General features: G+C 41.7%; 1 protein-coding gene across 1 annotated transcript in view; it reads left to right on the top strand.

Annotated features, from left to right (window-relative positions):
- Positions 1 to 24,336, top strand: part of GADL1 (GAD like acidic amino acid decarboxylase 1) — a 138,456-nt gene that overhangs the window by 4,322 nt on the left and 109,798 nt on the right. Inside the window, exons 2-8 of the mRNA XM_028107179.2 lie at positions 1,844 to 1,970; positions 4,222 to 4,312; positions 8,088 to 8,194; positions 8,904 to 9,019; positions 14,905 to 14,984; positions 15,107 to 15,161; positions 20,691 to 20,807. Of these exons, the coding sequence (XP_027962980.1) occupies positions 1,844 to 1,970; positions 4,222 to 4,312; positions 8,088 to 8,194; positions 8,904 to 9,019; positions 14,905 to 14,984; positions 15,107 to 15,161; positions 20,691 to 20,807 (693 nt within the window). The remainder of the gene's footprint in view (positions 1 to 1,843; positions 1,971 to 4,221; positions 4,313 to 8,087; positions 8,195 to 8,903; positions 9,020 to 14,904; positions 14,985 to 15,106; positions 15,162 to 20,690; positions 20,808 to 24,336) is intronic.

The following is a 24,336-nucleotide window of genomic DNA, read 5'->3' as shown; positions in this document are numbered from 1 at the left end:
TCTCCTTAAAACATTCTGTTTTCTTTGTTTTAGTAACACTGAACTCTTCTCAGATTGTCCCTGCTTCTCTGGCTTGTCCTCCACTTCACAAGTGAGCTCCTCTCCCCTTGCCCATATCCTAAGCGGTGGTGGTGTCCAGGGGAGATCCTGTGCCTTTCCTCTTAGTGGTAGATTCTGAATGTGTCCCCCATGGTGTATTATCATGGTGGATGTCTGGAACTCTGTTCTTGGTCTTTCACAAGAGCTTCAGACCACCTGCTGCACCCCTTTTAGATGTCCTGAGGGGCCTCAGACTACATATGCCCAAAGCTAATCATCCCCACCCCACCCCAAACCGAATTCTTTTCCTCATCACCACCATCAACCCATGTGTGTAAGCTACAGACGGCAGGGTTGTCCTTGGCTCATTCCTCACCTTTATCCTTGCCGTGTAATTAATTTCTGAGTTTTGTTGTTTCTGCATTTTAAATATCTCTGGAAATACTTCATTCCAATAATATTTACCTCATCCAGAATACCACCTTCTCTTGCCTGGTTTATTACAGTCACCTCTTATTTCCGATTTTACTTGGAATCTCCATATAGCAACTAAAGCTATTGGCCAAAACACAAGCATGTTCATATCATTCCCCTGTCCAAAACACTTCAACGGCTGCCCTAGAACCAAGTTCGAACTCTGTAACATGCCACAGAAATCTGTCATGATCTGAGTCTCATTTCATTCATTCATTCATTCATTCATTCATTCATTCATGCATTCATTCGCTCATTCATCTTTTCATTCACCACATCGTTGTGGAGCATCTCTTGTGTGGTAGGAACTGTATTCGTTACTTGAGAGCAGTGAGCAAACAGATGGACATCTCTGCTCTTATGGAGACTATGTGGGACAGAGTAAATGAATTACATGGTATGTTGAAAGATGAGAAATGGGATGGAAAAAGGAAGAGCAGGAAGAGTTAAGGGGCTGATAGGGCTGCGGTAATGTGGAGCTTGTGACTTTAAACAGGGGAATCAGGGTTGCTATCTTTGAGAAAGTGATTTTTTGAGCAAAGCTTTGAAAGAACTGAGGAGGTTAGGCAGGAGGATATTTGGGGCAGGAGTATCCAGGCAGAAGGGACAGCCAGTGTGAAGACCCTAAGGCGGGGAGTGTGCCTGGTGTGTTTAAGGAACAGCAAGGGGGTCAGGGTGGTGGGGCAGGGTCAGCCAGGAAGAAGACAGTGCTAGACTGGAGAGGAAACTCCATGAAGGAAAGCAGATTATACAGGTTCATTTGAAGTCATTATGAGGACATTGGCTTTACTTAGAAAGAAGTGAGCCACTGAGATATTTTAGCAGAGGAACGGCGGTAGCTTAGATTTAAGAGGATCATTCCAGTTTCTGGCTGCCAGGTTGATAGCCTGTACAGGTCAAGGGTAAGGGTACAAGCAGAGAGACTAGCGAGGAAATTATTTTGGCATTCCAGCCTCCCTTCTTGCCTCTCCTTCTTCCAGCCGCATGTTCTAGCCACACCAAATTACCTTCGTTCTTCAGATGTGCCTTTTCAGCCTTTACGACCTCTGTTCCCGCTTGCCTTCCCCCGTCCCCTAATCTTTGCTTGGTTAGAAATCAGTTCCTACAGGAAATCTTTGACCTTCCAAACCAAAGATGGGGCCCCTCATTTGTTCCAATGACATCTGGGTCACCATCCCAGATTTTTCCCCCTGGACTAGGGTTGTACATTTAAATCTCAGTCTCTCCCACTTGTCTGGAATCTTCGTGAGGGTAGGGTCCATGATGCTAACATCCTCTCACTACCTGGCTCCCGTGGGAGCTCAATTAACTGCCATTGCTGAATGTCCAGGTTTGTGAGTGGCGGCCCCCTGAACAGCTGAAACAACTTCTTGATTTGGAGATGAGGGACATGGGAGAGCCACACCACAGGCTGTTGGAGCTCTGCCAAGATGTCATACGCTACAGCGTCAAAACTAGTAAGACCTTTCATTTGCCTCCTTGATCTGTATCCCTAACAAGTTCTTATATTTTCTTCAGCACATACTTACTCATAGTAAAGCTGAGTATGACAATGTTTCCGGGATAAGAAAGCTGGATCAAAAAATAGTGGTTCTGATATTTTTACAATGGGCCACTTAATCCATAATACAGACTTTTTTTTTTTTTTTGTCAAGGCAAAGATACATGGATAGAAAAACTGTTGGTGTTAGTGATCGTTCAGAAATATGATCTACTCCTTGGCAATCCCCATCCTCCATTTATAATCAGGACCATATATGATGACTGCTACTTATCATTTCTTACGTTGGTCCAAACTGGCAAAGCATAGTTTGACTAGAGAATTCGTTAAGGGATTTCAAGTCTTAATGGCCCAGAATGTGCAAAAAAAAAAGAAAAAAAAGAAAAAGAAAGAAAGAAAAAAGAAAAAATGTTCAGGAGGATGTTTTTACTATAAACAGGAATAGATGGGAAGATACTGATGGAATCTTGGCAGTTGCTAATTGTCAAATTATTTTATCAAACCTAGCAGGATCAAAAATAAAAACCTTTAGGAAAGTGTAAAAGGAAATGAGTACATGGTAAGTTTCTGCTGTGATAGTTTCGCCATAATGCTTAACCACTGCGATCTTTTGTCAGTGCAGTAGCATGGTATTGGTCTTGTGCTGACACACTAGTCCAGCTGCTAATATCCCATACACCCAGTGAACAAGTTCCAAAGTAAGGAAGGAACTTTCCAAAATATGTATTTCGCAGTGTGCTGTAAAGGTAATCTAGTGATTAAGACCATGCAGGCATTATGCTTTGTGAATTCTGACACTGAACTAAATTTAGTGGAAAGAACATAATAAAATCCTGGCTAAAAATAATTGGTTTATATTCCCTTGGGAAAGTCTGGTGTATGTATCAAAAACCCAGTTAGCATTTCAAAAGCAGAGATACATATCTTATTATTATAGTGCATGTCAGACGTGTAGAATGACATTTAATGCAGAAGATTTTTCAGTTTACTGGATATTTTCCATAATGTTACCATGGAAATCAATCATAAATTAACACGAAACTAAAAAAAAAAAAAAATCTTATTAAAATTACTTGCAGCAACATTTGGTTTCCTTTGCCAGATTAGAGGAAGTTTTCCATATTTTATTTAAGAAATTTTTCTTGGGCTTTTGTTTTCTATTGAACCCCTAGTTTAAAGAGAAAAAAACCCTAAAACCAAATGCTGTGAGTGGTACTGAGAAGTCACTAACTAAAAAGGTTCCGAAATACTCAAATTTAGAAACAGACCTCCTGCCTTCTTGTTCTTTGTCATGCTGGGCTTCCTATGATTGAGAATGTCAAGTCAGTTAGCCTAGTGTTTGGTGTGAATATTCACACTGTGGAAAGCCAAGAACCTTTATGAGACCTTTTATAGAGGGGAAAAAAAATAGAAAGTTGGAACTGAAGTTGAGTCTTAAAGGCTACTGCCTTTGAAGTAAGTTGAATTAGAAAGTTTATGTAAGCCACATGATGAGTCACATCTTACTCCCATCTACATAATGTCAGTTGCACTATGAAAAATGGTCCAATCTGAAAAATGAAAAGGCCACTCACTGCTGGTAGCCCGAAGTGAACTCTGTTGGTGAGTGAAATGCGTTTTAAAGATAGGGAAGATAGGGATTATCTTCTGAAGATAAAGGTAACAGGCTTTGATACCTGCACAGATAGTTGGAGTAATCCAGTTCTCAAGGGTTCTGGTTTGGAGCTGGGGTGTAGAGAAAAGGGAGTAAATAAACCAGAGTTTTTAAGAGAGTGCCCAAGTGTTGCTTAGAAACATTATTGTTTAGAAGACAGGGTTATGAGGTGGGTCTTCAAAATTTGTTCCCCTTGCACATGATTAGATTTTGAATTCTTTTTAAAACTGGGCGTAACTTACGGTCAGTAGAGTGGACGGATCTCAAGTCCTCAGTGAATTCGCCCATAACTGCGTAACCCGCCACTCCAGAGCCTTCCTCAAGCCCCTTCCTAGTCAATATCACCTTCCCAAAGGTACTCAGAATTCTAACTTCAGTCTCCATAGGTCAGCTTTGCCTCATATTGAATGTCATATAAGTAGATTCATGCAGTGTATACTCTTTTGTATCTGGCTGCGTTCACTGTCTGAAAGATTGATTTATGTTACTGCTGTATGGAGAGTCTTTTTCGTTTTTATTGCTGTATAGATGAATGCTCTGCTTAAATTTACAGACCATCCAAGATTTTTCAACCAGTTGTATGCTGGACTTGATTATTATTCCCTGGTGGCCCGATTTATGACAGAAGCATTAAACCCAAGTGTGTAAGTACCATTTTACTGGACTCTTACATAGAGCATGCATTAGAGATGTTTTTTAAGTAGACGAAATTTTATTTCTTGAATTTCTATTTCATAGTTTCATTTGTACAGTGTCATCATAAATAATGGAATGACACTTAACAGTATTTTAAAGAGCTATTTGATTTGATAGTGGTACTGTGGGATGGTTAATGCAGGCATGGTTATCTCCACTTAACAGATGAGAAAATTGATTAAGCAACTTGTCATCCATTCCTGCATGAAAAGCCATGTCTCTGCTAAGTGCCAGAGAGATACTTTGAATAGAAGCAAATTTTGACTTGGCCTTCATGAAGCAAAGAGTCTAGTGAGATGGAGATACTCCATGCAAAGCCATCAAAATTATCCACAGAAATTAATGTAAAATTTTAATTTGCTTATGAAGAGGTAGATGATGCTATAAATATAAGTGGGACAATTTTTCCTAGTTGGGAGCTCAGGAAAGTCTTCTCTGAGGAAATGACAACTAAGAGCTAAAGAATGAGTAAAGGTTTACTAGATGAAAAGAGGAGAGATGAGTTTCAAACAGAGGGAACAGCATGCACAAACGCCCTGTGGCAGGAGGCAGAATGGTGTACCTTATGAACTGAAAGGTCAGTGAAGGTGTAGCTCAGGAAGCTATGGGGAGCATAATGGAGGATATGATTGGAGAAATGGATAGGAACCAGAAATGCAAGACCCAGTGGGCCATGTTTATGAGTTATTCTAAGTACAAAGGAAAGCCTTTAAAGGTTTCTAAATCATTAGATGCCATTTGCTTATTGAAAAGATCACTTGAAATATGGAGAGTGAATTGGAGGGGACCGATCAGGGGCATTATCTTAGGTGAGAGATGGCAGTAGCCTGAACTTAGACAGAAGTGGCAAGAAAAGAGAGAGAGAAAAATTGTTTAGAGGATAAAACAGAAAGGTCTGGATAATATATTGGACCTTGGGAATGAGGACAAGAAGGAGGTTTATACAATGATCCTTGGGTTTCTGGCTTTTTTAGCTGGGTTGATGGTCATGTCATTCATTGATATAAGAGGCATCGGAAGAGGCACCAGTTTTCAGGGATGTGATGAAAAAGGCAAGAGCAATAATTTAATTTTCAGTTGCAAGAATATGAGTTTGCAGTGACTCTGAGCTATTCAAGAGTATGTATCAACCAAGCTGAGAGATATACGGGCTTGGAATTCCTATATCTCTATGAAAGTTATCCAATTTAGGAATTACTGGGGAATGATGGTAATTGAAAAGGTATGTGTGGATGAGATTCCTTAAGTCAGTGAAGCTCAACTCTTCCTGTTCATCAGAATCAACCTGGGACATTTCCAAAAAATATATTGAGGCCTGGGTCCCAACCCAGACCAATTAAATCTGAATTTCTATGGCTGTGTCCCAAGCACTGATATATTTTCAAAACCAAACACATGATTTTGATGAACAGGGTGAAGACACTTTGAACAAAAACAAACCAGGAGATGGAGAAGCAGTGTCTGCAAGACAGAATATAGAGTGAGGACAGAAGCATAGGCCTGGGCCTTGAGGACATCTAATAATGTCATGCTTAGGAAGAAGAAGACCAACCTACAGTGGAGAGACAGAGGAGAAGGAAAAAATCAACCAGGAAGGCATGGAAGCCATGGAGGAGAGTGTGTCTAGAATCACAATACTATTGAGTGTTTAACTAAGACAGAGGCTAAAAATTGTCCCTTGAATTGGCAACACAGATGTCATTGGTGACTTCAGTTAGAGAAGGCTTGGTGGGGTAATGCGAGATGATACCAGTTTATAGTGAGTAGAACAGTTAAGTGGTGGATGGGCCAGAAGAGACAGTAAAATTACCCAACTCTCTGAACCTTTCCTTCTATGTCCCGGGTTTTCTAACTTCTCGTCTGGGTCCTTTTAGCTGAAACATGGAGCAGTTTGCAAAGTATTAAGTTGTTGCTAAGCTGAACAATTCCACTCAAAATGTGAGCAAGCCATGAGAGCATCCCATATCGTGCTCTCTTCCAACTCCATGCTTGCCCCCAGGTTCACAGTTGAGCCAGCTTTCGAAGGCAGGTTTCATATTAATTTTTTTTAAAGTGAACAATTATTTCACTTATATTTGGAGGTGCACATAAACACATAGACTTTTTCCCACACTTTTGATATGTGTGAACTGGCTTCCTAGTGTGGTTGAAAGTAGAACCTGGATTGTTTGCAAAATGACATGATGTCTGTAGAGCGCTTGGCACGTAGGGAGGTAGGGAGGTGACACCTAATAGGTGATCTGTTTTTGTTGTTGTTGTTGTTGTTGTTGTTGTTGTTTCATTTCATTTTGTGTTTTTGTTTTGCCTCATTTTCAAAGTTTTCCCTTCTGGGTGTTAAAATATTCACATTCAATTCTGTGACTGCAAATCTAGGTGTGTCTGCCTGGCTTACATATTTGGAGTACAAGTTTATTCAGATACACTTTAATGTAATGGCTTAATTGTTAGAGGAGATTATAGGTAATTTTGTCACCCTCAAGTTACCTAGAGAAAGAAGAGACTCAAATATTATGAAACAAGGCATGGTAACCCTCCCAGGTGGGTTTCCCTGGGAAACTGCTATAGATGGAGTTTAGTGAGCAAAGTGTTTATTAAGGAACGCCCTTGGGATACACATGAGTGATGGGAGGGTAAGGCAGCAAGAGTGGGCAGAGCCAGAAGTCAAGCCATCATGGGGCCTCAATGGCAACCTCGGCTGACTCCCTGGAGTTCTCTGGAGCTATAGTGGCCCTTGAGAGTGGTCTGGAGTTGGGCCCATATGGCCAGGCCTTTAGACCTGGTTGTGACCTTGGGAAAGGTGGCTCCCTGCCGCTGAGGCAGTTCGTTCCCAAAGGGGCTAACTTCGTGTTCTCCCACAACAACGGTCCAGCCTGGAGCAACAAAACCTTCAAGGACAGGGGATTTGGGCAGTGCTTTGCAATAAAATCTCATGATAAGAGATTTGGCCCCGCAGAGCACTTCCCATTTGGGCCAGCACAGGAATGTAGTGGAGAAAACCCTAGTTCGGGATGAGTAGTTTCCCTGTAGAATAGCCAGAGCTGACTGTTAGGATACTTATGATAGGAACCTAATAAAATCTGGTTACCATGACAATGGTTTTTCTTTTCTTTTCTTTCTTTCTTTCTTTCTTTCTTTCTTTCTTTCTTTCTTTCTTTCTTTCTTTCTTTCTTTCTTTCTTTGAGAGAAAGAGAGAGAGAGAGCAAGCACAAACTGGGGGGAGGGGCAGAGGGCGAGGGAGAAGCAGACCCGCTGCTGAGCAGGGAGCCCAATGTGGGCCTCAATCCCAGGACCCCGAGATCATGACCCAAGCTGAAGGCAGTTGCCCAACTGGTTGAGCCACCCAGGCACCTGACAATGGTTTTTCTTTAACCAGCATCCAAAGCAGCATCCAAAGAGTGAAATGGCCACGGCTCATGGCTAATACAAAGAATCTAGATGCACTGACTTTATTGCTCCCAGTGGACCTGAAGGGTTCCTGAAAATTACGACTGCTGAAGTCGCTTGTGTATCCCCAAGGCCCCCAACTATTGTCATCTATCAAACCATGACTAGCACTATCACCGACTGCACATTTCTCTATTTCCAATTGGATAAATTTCCAAAGACTCTACCTGCACTTCCATAGCCACTTGGTTGAATAAAACTCTATGTGCATTTCTTGGGACACCAAAGGGATGGTTTGACTCTAGTCATAGAAGTGAAGTGTTTTTTATATCTATCTAGTTATACGTATGAGGTGTCCCCAGTGTTTCTGTTAGTGGAAGAAGCGGTTCTGAAGAAAATGATTGAATTTGTTGGCTGGAAAGAAGGGGATGGAATATTTAACCCAGGTAAGTGCTACTGGTTATTGCCATCTCCCTTCCATTGCAAACACCGAAACATTTATTCATGTGTTATATGAAGAACAGCTCCTTGAAGATTTACACATTCCAAAAAGTTGGATAGGAATAATGCTACTTGTTGAGAGTCTAGCTCGTTCCTTTCTCCAGAGTGGCAACGTTTTGCATAAATGCTAAACAACTGACGTAAACGTTAAACCAAGGAGATGTCTACAATTTAGGATTTATATCTTACAAATGAAATTTTCTGCTGCTGGGAATTTGGAAGGGCTATAAGTTTTTCAATCCATTCTACTTGAGAAGGTTTCTGAATCACATGTTGTTCGTTCTACAGTCCTTTCTTGGGACCAGAGATGAGCCTGTATTGTCATCTTATTGGTCAGGTGACAGACAGAATATCATTAACTATGAAGACTTGGGTACTGGCCCTTGTCCATAGATTGAAAATTTTAGTTTGGAAAAACTCTGGAATGAGAGAAGAAACCCAAACTTCAGTCTTTGCTGAGATTGGAAATTGCTGTAATTGGGGGTTAGGAAGTGGGTGAGAGTCATGGGTGGGGCATGCTGCTCGGATGACTCTTGGGGGGATCCGTCGTTAGACTAGAACGGCCATAGCCCTTCATGTCTTCCCCTGTGGTTGGCACTTAGGGAGCTATAATTTCATGCTATAAATATGCCATTTCAATTTTGTTTTTTGCAGGTGGTTCAGTGTCCAATATGTATGCAATGAATTTAGCTAGATACAAATATTGTCCTGATATTAAGGAAAAGGGGCTGTCTGGGTTGCCAAGATTAATCCTTTTCACATCTGCAGAGGTAAAAAATTATTTTTTATATCAAATACAGATTTTCTGAGAAAGCATTATTTAAGGGGGTTTGTTTGTTTGGGACTTCTGATATGCTTTTATCCTATCCGTGTGTGACTAATATGCCTAAGTGTAATGTCATATTTCATTCCAAAGGAAATTCTGATGGGTTTGATTTAAACCCAAACCATTGTCTCACCCTCGTAACCCCTGGCCACTCAATTTTGTACATCACCTTTATTTAAAATTTATGGTCTATAACATTTTTCTCTGAGAAATGAGAACATTCAATTTGAAACTGCTATCTCTTCCTGTAAATCTCTTCTTTGAGTGCCTTATTTATTAGAACTTAGATGATCGCTCAGCTCTGTCAGAAGCCTCACATTTCCTTGTAAAACTGATTGCTTCAAATGTCTAACACAAAGGCTTTTCAAGAGGAAAGGGAGATACTCTGAAATGGTGAACATCACACACCCAGCCCCCACTCCCCACATTGCATGTTGCCACAATCCGCTATGTCTTTTTACTCCTCACCAAAGTAGGGAGGTCTGATTGTGCGTAAGTACATCGGCTTTGAGCTAGGCTGCCTGCGTTCAGTTCTTGTCACCACTGCTAACTATCTGAGTGACCTTGGGAAAGTTGATTAACTCCTCTGTGCCTCAGTTTCCTAATTTGTTAAAATAAGTATCAGCTAGCTGTTGTCTCTAACAAATTAGCCCAAAGCCCAGTGGTGTAGAACTAGAGCTAGATATCATTGCTTAACAAGTCTTGCGATAGCTGGGACTATTCTGCTGCTCTTGGCGGGGCTCCCTTATGTATCTGGGTGTTGGCTGCCCAATGGCTAAGGTAGGAGCGGGCCTGACCAAGATGACTCCAGTGAGGTCTCTCCGCTCTATGCATCTCTCATCCTCCAGCAGGCTAGTCCAGGTGTGTAAGTCATGGCGGGGGTCCAGGGGAAAAACAACATGGACCCCCACCAGGCCTCTTGAGTCTAGGCTCAGAGCTGGTACATGGTCATTTCCACCTCATTTCCTCAGTGAGCCCAGATCCAAGAAGTGGGAAAACAGACTCCATCTTGTAGGTGGACTTGACGCAGAGTCCCCTGGCAAAGGGCATGGACACAGGGAGAAGGGAACCATTTAGGGCCATCATAACCACCCAGGAGCCACATGAGCTTAGTAGTCATGGCTAAGTGGGTTGTGGCAGAGACTGAATGAGCTAATGCATGGAAAGTAGCATCTGGCACATTATAGATACACAAAAATGTTAGCTAGTTTTCTTAGGAGGCGGAGAATTACCTAGCTATCGTAATGTGGGTAGAATGGATAGCACAGCTGAAGTACAGTCTCATCTGAAAGAGATCACTTTTTTCCTTTCCTCTTCTTGTGCCATTCCAGTGGGTGCCTCTGTCTACCCCACCACTGCTTCCTCCCCCCGTCCCTGGCAGGAAGAGTTTAGCTTCCATACCTTCTCTGATAATCCAAGGCTTCCTGTGAAACACACGAGGCGGGCAAACTCTAAATGTTCTCTCTTATTTCCAGTTGGGCTTTTCTGTATCTGTCATTTTCTTTTACGAGCATGGTTTCCTTTATTATTGCCAAAGGGTAACTTGTGGACGAAGAGGTGGGCAGTGGAAGAAAACCTGGCCGCCACCCCCCCCCATGTTTTCCACCTGCCCTGGCTGACCTTTGCTCTGGTTAGTTCAGTGCCAAGTGCAAAGTGGGCGCAGAGTGTGGGGAGGTGTCTGGAAGAAATCATCAAATCTGAGATTCTTAACTCAGCCACCCAAGGCCCTTCTTCGTGAAAGGTTTTCTAGAGCAAGCGAAGAATGTTTGGGAATGGAGACATCTGGGGAAAACACTTGGTCCTTTGGGATTATTATGGAGTCGAGTTTCCCTTTCTGGGTTCCAGGCTTTGGCATTTCAGTTGGAGGAAGCCAGCATATCCAAAATGCAAAGTCCCTTCTTTTGAATTGTTGCTCCCGTGCCTGAGAAAGCTGATTCAATAGGGCCCCTGCTTTCAGCTCAGTGCTTTTACTTTTGCCTTCTTCATTCATTGGTTTAAAATGTACCTGAGGTCTCTTCTGGAATAATTGCTCTGGAAAGGGAGAAGGAATTCTATGGAAGCCTAGAATAAAGATTATGCCTGGGAGAGATCAGGGACATAGGTGTCGCCGGCAGATTGGGAGTGAAAAGAAATCGAAACCTCACGCAGTTGGGAAAACAGAACTAGTATTATTATTTATTTTTTAATCTCCAGTGGAGATATATATGCAAAAAGAGGTAAATATATATGCCCTGGCTAACATGGCAGCAGAAGATGGAGCCTGAAAACCAAGAACTAAATATACATCTTAGTTTACTTGGGCTGCTGTAACAAAATATCATAGACCAGCTGGTTTAAACAACTGACATTTATTCCTCACTGTTCTGGAGGCTGGGAAGTCCAAGTTCAAGGTGGTGGTAGATTTGGTTATCTAGTGAGAGCCTGTTTCCTGGTTTGGGGACCACCGTGTGCTCACATGGCCTCTCCTGGGCTCGTGCTAGGGGACAGAGGGAGCGGTCTCTGTCTTCTGTCCGGTAAGGGCCGTAATCCCATGAGAGCCTTACCCTCGTCACCTCATCCCAGCCTAATCCTACCACATTGGGCGTTAGGGATTAAGCACATGAATTTTGAGGGGACACAAGCATTCAGCTCACATCAGTGTGAATGCCACAGAAAAACTCCACAGCTTCAAACACACGATAGCTCCAAATACAGATTTTTACCCCATTCATCCAGACTCTACCTGGTTGCTCATTCCTTTCCCTGCTCTGAGGTCATAATATCTGCATGATTTTAATTCATATTTTGGCAATCACCTTCCCCACTTATTATAACAAATCAATTCAGCGATTAAAAACAGAAAAGAATTAAAGACGGTTGTGTTTCCTCAATGGTCTTAAGCCCTGTGTTAGGCTTTTGGCTTTTTGCAAATCTTGTTTGCTTTTGGGTGTTGGCCATGGCCCTGTGGTTATTTTCCTGTACTGTTTATTGGGTGGCCTTCTTTTTCCTGTTTTTTTGTGCCCTCCAGGGTAACCACTCCATCCCCGACTTGTACCATCAAATGCAGAGTATATGCACTCACCACTGGAGGTGTGTTTGCACACTTGAGGTTTTGATTATAATTTCACTGTCCATGGAGCCTTGGAACATCATGATAGAGCTCCCTGCACTGTCCATGTATCCACAGTAGCCTCCTCAGGCTGAATAGGAACCAAAGAGAAGGGACTTTTGGAGAAAAGTAATAAAAGTAATAAATTTGTGGCTTGCTTAGCAGTTAGATATAAATTCCTTGAATTTAAAGAAATTGTAGGTTTATAATTCAAGTCCTTTTGGGGATCAGCATAAAGTAATGATCATTGTCTGCTACTAAAAAGTGAGGGAAGAAGAGAAACCTTGACCTCCCAGGCCAGCCAGCAGTCGGCCTTGTTCCTCTCTAGCAGAATGGAGGCTGCAATGGGGAGAGAGAGACTAGGGTATACTTCTCAAGGTCATGCCTCCTCACATACCTCATTCACTCACCGTCTTGGTGGCTCTTCTCTCTAGGAGAGTCTGACTGGAGTTTGGATGCTAGTGCAGGCATTCTCCCTCAGTGAGCAGGTGCTTCTTAGGACCTCAGGCGGAGCATAGAATAGCCCATCTGAATTCTGACTCTGCTTTGGGAATTGAACCAGCTGTGTGCTCTTGGAGAGGTCCCTGTACTACGTTCCTTTTCATCATTCCGCAACAGAGGACATTTGCAGACCCCGGTTTCCCCACCACCTGGAGCTCATTTGAGCATCAGACTGGTCAGCCCTAGAAGGAGTCCAAGTGCCCAGCACACAATCTATGTGAGGGGGAAAGACGTGGTTCCATGGAAAACCCAAGGTCAAAGAAAAAATCCTTGCAGGAACCAGAAAGGAAAATGTCAGTGCACTTCTGTCTTTCATAGGGGCACTTGCTGTTTCATCGTTACAGGAATAAATGCCCCCTGAGATTTTTGCATCTTCCATAGACAAATGAAACCTCGAGGGGAGATTGGGTCTTAGAACGAATGACTGACTTACCTTTTGCCAGAGAGGGGAGCAAATATCATTTGTTTCTAAAGGCAGTAGCTACTTCTGAACTCCGGCCTTCTAGGTTTTTCCTTTCCTTGCAACTACTCAGCACATCTGAAGCATTGCCTTCTTTCTTTCTTTTCTTTTTCTTTTTTTGTCTCTTCCAGGGCTCTTTTCCTCCTCTGATGCCTTTAGATGTTTAGACTTCAGTTTTGCAGACATTTTTTTTTATCTGTCCCTATCCATTTGAGATTGACATTGGGTTCTACTTTGCCCTCAGGTAGCTAAATAAAGCTGCTCTTCATCAGATTACCAGTTTTTTAATTCAGCAGACCCATTGGTTGGGGACACTCTGCTGTTTTTTAGGGCAAAGTAATGTGATTTTCCTTATTGGCAAATGCCAGTGGAATAGGCTACTCTTTATCACCATGAGATCAATAGTTGGTTGCTAGAATCCAAGTCTCTGGTGACAAATAATTCACCTTGGCTACGGTGGGCTGATGTAGCAAGAGAAAAAAAAAAAAGCAAGTAGAGAATTAATTACATTTTCATGTACATTCTTACTGCTCAATATGTGTATGTTCTTTTAACAACTTGAAATGAGTGCATCCTGCAGGCATTTGGCCGTGTCCTATTTGATACCTGGAAATTAATTATGTGGAATGGTTTCATTTTTCCTGGTGGTGTTACTTCTGCATTTATTTTTCCAGAGTTGAAAAAAAAAAAGAGCTTCCAATAAAACTCTCTTGACAAAAGAAGAAAAAAAAATTACCACATTTGAGGGAATATATCAAGTTAAGTGTGAAGGCATGACTACTCTTTTAATGTATTCATACCTACAAATTAAATTACTAAGGTTTTTGGTACAATAATGTCCTTTAGCACCTTCATTTTTCTGGCATGAGAAAATTAATTGACCACCTGTCCCCACTAATGTATAAAGAGTGACATCTCCAATGTTTGAATGCTAATTATTTTATAGGCTTTATGTAGTAGGGAAGAAAAGGCCCAACAATCTAAGGCATATATTACCATTTCCAGTAAGAACTAGACCAGACCTAATTCTAGAGCCTCTGTTAGCCTCCTATTCATGCCAGGGCTGCATAAAGTAAGGTGTCCATAAATTTTTATTACTTTTGTTATTACGATTTTAGCCACATTCCTCTGTGTCTAATTCCAATCTTATATTCAATATTAAATGAGATTGGTCAAGTGTATGATCAGCATTTATAACCCATTGTTTGCTCTTGAAAATAATTAAATTCTTCTGTGGTTTGCGATTTCAATTTTTGAAACAGAGTCTCGCTCCCTACTCAGAGAGTTTTGAGTCAGCAGTGGACTAGATTCCGTTTCCATTAATGTTGAGTATTATTAGTAGCATCAAGAGAAACTTCTCTGAATGTCAGGGAAAAACAACAACTTCCGGTGACCAAGTTTGTTCCTTAGACCAGGCTCTGTGCTAAACCCTTTACATATACTAACCCATTGAGTTCTATGAAAAGCAGATGAATTAGGCACTGACACACCCACCTGAAATTAGCAAATTGAGGCTTGGAGAGTGTGCATTATGTTCTCAAGACTACATAGCTGTAACTGGGAAAACTTGAAACTATACCCTGGTTTCTCTGACCCCAACCAAAGTCAGTGTTTTCAACCGCTATATTAAGGAGCTCGTTTGAATTATTACTTTCTTTTTCTTTTATGCAATAATGTTCCAAAGATTGGGCTCAGCCATATGACTTCAGATAATAAGCAATGGTTTTTTTCATGCTGTGTATTCATGTTTTCTTTTTCCCCCTTGTCCCTTTTAATTTAGTGTCATTACTCTATGAAGAAAGCAGCCTCCTTTCTTGGGATTGGTACAGAGAATGTTTGCTTTGTGGAAACAGATGGAAGGTAATGGGGACAGGATCCGGAAGCCTGGTGGGCGGAGGGGAGAATTCATGCTTTTTAAAAAGCAGTACCAATGTTTGTTCATGACTAAACATACCTGAGTGCCTCAAATCTGTGTCTCCTAGAGGTAAGATGATACCTGCGGAGCTGGAGAGGCAAATCTGGCAAGCCAGCGAAGAGGTGAGAGGGGGAGGAAAATGTAGGCACGCGTCTGGGTATGAGGGAGGGAATGCAAACAGCCAGAATCGTTTGTGTGTGTGGGAGAGAGAAGAAAGCTTGTTAGAATTAAAATAGGGAAACTCATTTACAGATGTTCTATTTCCAGGTGCTTGGCTCTCCATGTTCTGTGCAGTTTCTCAGATGTTCTCATTCCCGGGTGGCTGGAGCCTATTAAAATGCTGACGTCACCATATTCCCGATTCTTGCCTAGAATTAGCCTTAAAAGATGAGCCCAGCCTCTCCAGCAGGGCCCCTGCATCCACTCTCCTACCTAACTACGGGCTGAAGTTCTGGAGGCCAGGCCAATTGTCTCTGGGTTGCCTTCAGAATGATTTCGATTTCTTGATCAGTCTGTGCTCCAGGTTGCTTCCACCCAAAGCCCATCACAGGAACCATCACCCTGTCTTGGGTCTGTGTCTAGTAGGTCAGGTCTGGCAGAATGTCTGCTCTTCCTTCGCTGCCACAATATATTAAAGTTGGCATGGCCATTGCTGGGATGGCAAGGCCTTGCCCTACTCACCTGCTATACTCCAGCCAAGGCTGGGCCCTGACACGTTTGTGGTGTGCCGTTGCCTTGGTGGCAGCCATCTTGCTTCTTGGACCAAAAGCCCGCTGGATTAGGTGCACCTGCTTCACTGCTTCCTCCCATCCCACCACAACTGTCACTGCTCTCGGAGCTTCAAACTGTTCCCCCACAAGTTTCCAGTAGGTAGCAACAGAGTTGGGTGCGAAAACGCTAAGGCTGCTGACAACTGAAAAGCCTTGTTTTGAGCTGGGATAGAAGTATCTCTCTCTCTCTCTCCCTTTTTTTTTTTTTTTTGTTTAAAGATTTTATTTATTTATTTGAGAGAGACAGTGAGAGAGAGAGAGAGAGAGAAAAGAGTGTGCTCTTTTGTCTCTTCCAGGGGGAGGGGCAGAGGGAGAAGCAGGCTCTCCACTGAGCACAGAGCCTGACATGGGGCTCGATTCCAGGACCCTGGGATCATGACCTGAGAGGAAGGCAGACACTTATCGACTGAGCCACCCAGGCGCCCCGAGGTGTATCTCTCCTTATAGGATTCCACACTCTAAGAAAGATAGGCTCTTTTATTTTTGCTTTTTGTTTTAATACATTTCTGTTATTTTATTTTTAAGTTTTTCATAAAAATCACCTTGTCACCAGAGCATGCTAGTTCACTGTATTTGGTTTGAAATTCTGTACTTAAAAATTCTTTTCTTCTTTTAAAGATTTTATTTATTTACTTGACAGAGAGAGACACAGCAAGAGAGGGAACACAAGCAGGGGGAGTGGGAGAGGGAGAAGCAGGCTTCCCGCGGAGCAGGGAGCCCAATGCAGGGCTCGATCCCAGTACCCCGGGATCATGACCTGAGCTGAAGGCAGACGCTTAACGACTGAGCCACCCAGGTGCCCCTCTACTTAAAAATTCTGCCTTTATTACAGGTGTACTGGCTTCAGTTGTGTGTCCTTAGTTCTATATTTATCTCCCTCTCTCTTTTTTTTTTTAACATTCCAATAACAAGAGGACTTGAAACCTGTCTGGTGAGACAGATTATCAGATTTCATTCACTCTTGGGTAAAATTCTGTATTACAACCTGTTTGTTCTGCTGTGAACCACGGATAGTGTGTTCTAATTTTATCTTTTTTTTTTTTCTAGTTTTATCTTCTACAGAAGTTCCTATCAAAGAGAACTTTGTTTATGTCATCAATGCTTCTTGGTGGGGTGAGGGTGTGTGTGGAAATACTGACTGTGATTTCTGTGGGGTTCATATGATTCCTTCCTTCCTCTCTCCCCCCTCTCTTTTCCTCTCTTTCTTTCCTTCTTGATTTGTAAACTTTTCATTATGGAAAATTTCAAATACATAAAAACTAATCTAACGAGCCTCTATATACCCATCATGCAACTTCAACAACTGTGAGCTTCTGCCCTGTTCTGCTTCTGCTCTCTTTTCTCTGTACCCCATCCTCTCCCACCGCCACTAAATTAGTTTGAAGCAAATCTCACACATCATACCATTTGATCTATAAATAGTTCAGTATATCTGTAAAAAGGTATGTACTCTCTCTTTATTAAAAGAAAAAAACCACACACCATTACAAGAAATAAATTCTTAGTATCAGCAAATTTTCATTCTATATTAAAATTTTTCCTCTTGCATTTTTTTTAATAGCTGGCTTGTTTGAATAAGGATTCAAGGTCCATATGTCGCATTTGGTTGATTCATCACACAAATCTTTTCTAATCTGTAGCTTCTCCCTCCTCCTTTTTTCTCTCTCCCTGCAATTGATCTGTTGAAGAAACCAAGTCCTTTATCTTGTAGAGTTTTCCACAAGAGTTTTGTGGATCTTATAGATTATGTCAAGAATTTGAGAATCTAAGTGCTTCCTCCCCTGTACAACCTATCTGTTCTCTATATTTCCTGTAATTTGGCAGTGGGATCTTGAGACTCAGTGGGATTCAGATTGGAAATTTTACCAGGAAGGCTTCACAGGTGGCATTTTGTCCTTCAATCAGGACACATCTCCCGTCTCTTTTCGTGCTAACATTGATCGGTGGGTTCTTGTATTCTGGGTGCATCTATTACAGAGCTCCGCATCAGCCTCTCACCTCATGATTTTTGCTGCCATTGATGATTACTGTCTAGACCCATTATTTCATTGGGTGATGTTCTTATTTGTTCTCTCGTTCCTCCTTCATTCAGTAGGCTTACCACCAGGAAGGAAAACCTTCCCTCATTCTTCTTTGGTTTCCCTAAGGAAACCGTTTGCACAACCAGGGCAGGATAAATGATTGATTCTTCCCCCTTGTGTACCAGTTTTCAGAATAGTGAGTTAGTTGCCTCGCATCTCCTAAAGACAGCCAAAATGATTTTTCTTTTTTAGAATCATTAGGAATAATCTAGCATATTTGATGGGTTTCATTCCACGGCAGTCATTGTTATTTTCTTTTTTTTTAATATTTTTTTAAATGTTTTATTTATTTATTCATGAGAGTCAGACAGAGAGAGAGAGAGGCAGAGGCAGAGGGAGAAGCAGGCTCCCCGCCTAGCAGGGAGCCCAATGTGGGACTCGATCCCAGGACCCTGGGATCATGACCTGAGCCGAAGGCAGATGCTTAACCATCTGAGCCACCCAGGCGCCCCTAGTCATTGTTATTTTCATTGTTCAAATTTTTGTTTGTTTTGGCAATGAAAGTACATGAAACTGACATATCCTGAAGTTGAGAACTTGAAAAGAGAAGTTTTGAAAAAGTGAAAATTGCTTTAGGCACATTCAAAAGTAGGGCCATGGAGTGAGAGTTGGTATGTCTCCTCAGTTTTCTTTCAAGTTAGTTAAAACTTGAGCCTGGATTCACCAAGGACAAACCTTGTATCCATTCTGAGATAATACCTGGTGATTAGTTTATTTACTTTTTTTTTTTTCAATAGCTTTAGGCCTAGCTCTTTTGTGTCAAGCTTTGAGATCATATTGTTACAGATGTGGGGATGGTACATCAATTTTTTTTTTTTTCCTGCTGGGATTCAGTTCCCTGGCCCACCACAATCCATTACAAATCTGTTGAGCAGTGACCTTTACTTGACGCCATTCCAAAGATGGTGAAAACCACAGAAGCATCAGAGGTTCTAAAGTTCTCATGAAAAGATCAGACTTGTATAACCACTGAATATTTGAAAGTATTTTTTGTGTATGAGTGTTTCACATGACAAACTTTCTTAGGGAATACAGTTCATCAGCAGCACACAATCAATACTGTTTCCACTGAATTTTCTCATTAATAGCAGCAGATACAAGAAAGAAAAAAAAGAAAGTTGGAAGGTTAAATCCAGATTGCAAAAGTTTGATGTCTGGGGCCTGATATTTATAGCTAGATTGTTAAAAAGGTGAGGAAAACTCATTAATAGGCTATAATAGCTTGCAAAAGTATTTTCTCACAACTGCCAGGGTGTCACATAGTTTATGAGGAACACTCCAAACATTAAAGACACCTTCCATGTTTTTAGGAAATTACTTTTTCTCTTCCTTTTAATGATTGATGTAAATCTGGTCTCATTTTATTTCGGTCACTGACATGATAAAGATGTAATCTGGGGGTAGTTGAGCAGAGGGAAGAATTCCCAAAGCAGGTGGTTTCCCCAGGGGCTCCATCACCCACTGGCCCTGCTCTAACAGTTTCCTGTGGACTGGATTCCATATGTCACAACCGTCTCCCCAGAGGGCAAATGGATTCATTGGGTACCATCACTTTGTTTCCTTTGCATCTCGATATAAAGATGTGGCCCAAGTGTCATTGCTCTGCCCCACTTTCTATTGAGAAATAACTTCTTTCTGTCAAAGGTCAGCTAAATTGGAAGGAGTCTGGTTCAAAAAGAATAACTCCTGACATTAAATGGGACATAAAAATATATTGCAAGAACAACTGAGCTTTAAGATAAAACCGAGAGAACAAAATGACTCCATCCTAAATGGAGGTAAAATGACTTTCATAGGCAGGGAGCGTTCTTGTCCCTTAGTCCTCAAGTGCTCTAGTGTTAGGGCTCTCATCCCTTCCTCAACCCCTACCTTTGTCTGCAAATTGTCCCTCCAGGGCACTTCCACAGTGAGCAGTACATCTTTGCTGACATGCTGGGGCAAATCTGTGAGGAAACAGCCTCACGCTCTTCTCTCTACTTGGCTGTTATAAAGTTCCTTATGGGGCCAGGGTGTTTGGCTAGCTTGGCCGGAATTACCATCCATCTCTGTGTGTGTTCCCACAGTCTCCCTTCTCCCCCCGCCACCTCTGTTGCCCTCTGGCACCTCTTCACTCTATAAGGTGCAGCCATCAGCTGTATGAAGAGGCAGAGCCATGGTAGGAGTGATGCAGGTTCTCTTTTCTAGAACATTCTAATGGATTTCTCTGTTGGGGCACCCATTTTGGAGAGTGTATCCTGATGAGGTTACACTATCCCCGTTTGTTGCCAATTTGTACCTGATCACTCTTTTTGTTTTGTAACTGCACTTACTTGATAAGGAGACAGGCAGACAGACCTCTGTGGTTTGCACCTCGAGCTGTTTATTTTCCAATCATCTTTGTTTTTATTTTGTGGAGATGTAACAATGCTGGCATTTGGGCCCCACTGAATCACCCCCAAAAGGAGGTAGGAATCACACAGAAGGCCATTTTGCAATTGCAGTGGAGGTTACTCACTTTGTATGTGGGAAATCTAAAGAACAGAAAACACTTCAGAAAGTAAATGAGAGTCAAAACAGTTAAAGGTGCATGTGGAGTTGGGACAAAAGACTCTTGTTGTCATAGCATAGTCTCGGTTTCCTTGACCTCTTTCAAAGGACAAGGGGCCATATTGTAGAGAAGCTGAAAAACGCTGTGTCTAAATGGTTACCTCCAAGGGAACCAGATAAATTTTTGTCTGCATAACCATTATGTTTACCAACCTACTACAGGACAGACTTAGTGGTGATGGTGACGGTTCTTGTGTGTGGGTCCTCCTCACAGGGAGCAGCTCCGTTTCTCGTCTGTGCCACATCTGGTACAACTGTGTTGGGAGCCTTTGATCCTCTGGATGAAATAGCAGACATCTGTGAGAGGCATGGCCTCTGGCTTCATGTGGACGTAAGTGCATTTGTATGTGCGCGTCGGGTTAACTTTCTAGTCTATTTGCAGCTTTGGTGGGAAACCTTTTGTGTTCTCAGAAACTAGACGTGAGGTCCCCAGCTACTTTTATTTAAGTCTGTATTTCTAGTTAAGGGCAATAAATCTGCCCTTTTCCATAAGGTAATAGAGAAGAAGATGCCAAGACTTGATGTAAATTTTGGTTTTGTTTTCCAGAGTCCATTTTATTTCCTCTTCTCCCATGAACCATTCTCTTTGGTCCCTTGCATCTGCTGTCACCGAGGCAGCATGGGATGAGGGACACATTGAACTACAAAATCAAGAGACTTTGACTTTGGGCTCCAATCGGCCTCTTCTTCATTGCAACCTTCGTTGTTTGGGCTTTGGTTTCATTTATAAAGAGGGAAGTGGCTGATGTGGTCTGTAAAGTATCTTCTAGCTCTGAGATTACATGATTCCAATGAGCCGGAAAATGCAATCAGCTGCATTAATAATTGCATGCTATCATCAAAGCAGGTTTTATCTGGATCCACCGTAGACAATTATTTGAGAGGGATTGGGATAACTTACATTCTTCATAATTTTTTGACTTAAAGAATTGGCTTTTTTTTTCTAATTTTGTAAGTCCTGGGGTTGTTCATAATAAATTTTTTTCTTAATTAAAGGTAACTCTTTAAATTCTACTCATCCAGGGTTAAAAATCTGGATTCAGACAGTTATGAATGCTTGTTGAGCTTTTTGGGTTTTCTTTTTTCTTTTCTTTCTTTTTCTTTTCTTTTTTTTTTTTTTTTTTTTTTTGTAAAACTAGGAGCTAATTAGTTGGATTCAATCCAATAGAAGGGACAGTTGAACTTGCTGATGACACTATAGGGAACTTTCTTCTGGTAAGTGAATGATTCATAGCCTACTTAGCAGAAAAAGAAAGAACACTATTTTTGACTTTTTGAACGGAAGGTAACAGCACTTGGGGGATATACCCACACATACTTTTATAGTTTGTATGATCTTAGGCTTTCAAAGTAAAGTGTCTTCGTTACAGAGAGAAGTTTTCAGCAGCTCAAGGCTTTCATTAAGCATATGCTGATTCTCGGTAAAAGCAGCCATGATATAAAGCTCACTCAAGTTACGGGCTCTGTTAGTGGTGCCAGTGGCAGTCCTTCAGGTAGATTATTTGTGACTTTACATGGGATTGTAGCATTTGTATCTGTTCACATTTCAACTTTTATTGATTTTTATAGACTTCGGAGCATAATAATACATTATGTCCTAAAAGATCATATGAAGTGAGTACCTTGTGACTGTGGAAATAAGGGGGGAAAATCAAGTCTATCAGCAGTTGTACTTAAAAATTCCATTCTCATAAAAGGAACATCAAATATGGATTGTATAGTTTATGCAAAGCATTGCAAGTACAGCAATTTCTAAATTGGGAGTGAGATTAAGAGACTTAAGAGAGGCTCAGAGAGAATTGTGCCTTAGAAGTATGAATGAAAACCTCCTTAGATTTTCTAAAAAAAAAAAATGGAGGTGGGATTTTTGAAGGAAACCCTTTTATGAGGAAATGTTTAAGCCACACAAATTATTCGATTTACACATAGTAGGCATCTGGTAGTAGTAGACAGAATTGGACAACAGTTTATCTGACCTGGTAAAGAAATTAACTCTCACATTGAGACAATATTCACTCATGCTTTAATGTGACAGGCTGGATATAAGGTAATATTACATTATATCGCTATTCTAATAATACTGAATCTGTTGATAAAATTTGATAAAGGAGCACGTAGCTTATCTTGAAGAAACTTCATACACCATGTGTAGTTTATTAACCTTAAAGATAAAAATCAACAAAATTGCAGTAGTTACCTTGGCCTGTTTGAAATTTTCTAGAAAATATTTTAAAAATCCTTTAAAATATTAAAACTGGCATCTACTTTATCTTTTTCTAACTGTAATTATGGTTGCTGATCCTCCTGGGCGTTTCATAAAATCGAGTTGCCCTGCACATGTAACATATTTTATTCATTCTAAGATGCACTGGTTTTGTTTACATTTTTACGGAGCTGAAGTTGGTATGTTGATGTTACTTTTTTTTTCTTTCTTTGTGGTACACAAAAAATGGAGAATCTTAACATTGGATAGTGTCTTATGTTTGGTTAATTACAATGCTTCTTTACACAACAGCATAAGGAAAACTTTAGTTTTCTCTTTCTCCAGGAGGGCAAATGTTACTTCAGCCTCTGCCTCAGACTAGAAAGTTCTGGCTGGTCTGGCTCTTCTCTGAGGCAGAGGCTGTGGCTGCTGCAAAACTTGGTGCTCCCAGCAGAGCGTCCTCACGTGTCCCACCCACTCTTCGTTCCAAGTCCCAGGGGAGGTAGGAAACACTGTATTTAAAGTCAGGGGCTTTAGAAGCTGCCAGATCTCAGTTCCACCCTTGCCTCCACTTCCCTGTGTGGATTGGTCTTACTATTAATTTCTTAACTCATAAATGAATTAAAGAGAAAAATGTTAAGTAACATGGTAAGTGTGGTGCCCAACAGGTAGGTCTAGCTCCCTAAATGACAGCCCACCCCCTGAGGTGAAAAACCTTGCTGCTTCAACATTTAGGTAATTGGTTTGCTGTTTTTGCAAGTTTGAGGGCTAGGAATTCAGAAAGTGAAGCAAATAGAAGTAGGGCACTGCCCTCAGGGCTGTGGTTCTTCTCCCGTCAGCTCTTTTGAGGACCAAGTCTGTGGAGGAGCTGTTCCTGACCCTGCCAAGCCCCTCTAAACCAGGGAGCTAATGCCTCGAAAGAGTTGATGTGATTTTAAAACTTCCATGCACTAGGATTGGGAGCATTTGTTTATTTTTGGGGGGAGGAATAGGAGGCACAAGGCGGTGCAGGAGAAGGGAAGGTGTGTGAGTGTGGTGTGCGAGGCTCCTGAGCTCACCTCCTTCCATCACCCTCAGCTCTCCACGCTGTATTCTACCACGGGGACCTAAGCTATGATGTTATCCTGAAGCAGGAATGGGCTTTGGCTCCCAAATCTAATACTTAATGCCTGTGAGACCTCGGACAAGTCACCTCCCACCTCTGAACCTTAATTTTTCCACTAAAAGTTTGAGGTAATAATGACTCCATTCCCAAGGCAACACTGTGTGGTTTCGATAACCATGGAGGCATTCAACAGAGCCCCAGCTGGTCCCCTCAAATTGCCTCACAGCCATCACCCTTCCTCACCCTACAGATTAAAACTTAGAAGTCTGCTCAATTGCAAGGACCAGACTGACTTCCTTATTAGTCACATTGATCCCCCTCTATTCCCTCCAGACTTCCTGACTGTGGGGCTTCCTTCCATTTCCTACTTTCAGCCATCTTGTCCTTTGTTCATAATGTGTAAGTCTCCAGTGTACATCTTCCCAAAGTCCTGGGCTTCCTTTCTCTCACTCTTAGATTTTTGATGGGCAAAGCCTTCTGAAAGCTGTTTGGCTGAAAAGATCGAATTAATAGGATCCACCTAGGCCCTTTCTCGTTGGCCATGAGTTCCTG

This window comes from Eumetopias jubatus, unplaced genomic scaffold (genome assembly GCF_037043125.1).
Source record: "Eumetopias jubatus isolate StellerSeaLion01/CBP00866 unplaced genomic scaffold, mEumJub1_p1.0 scaffold_1, whole genome shotgun sequence".
Lineage (NCBI taxonomy): Eukaryota > Metazoa > Chordata > Mammalia > Carnivora > Otariidae > Eumetopias > Eumetopias jubatus.
Note: the sequence above shows the minus strand (reverse complement) of the source record. Positions and strands in the feature narration are given on the sequence as shown.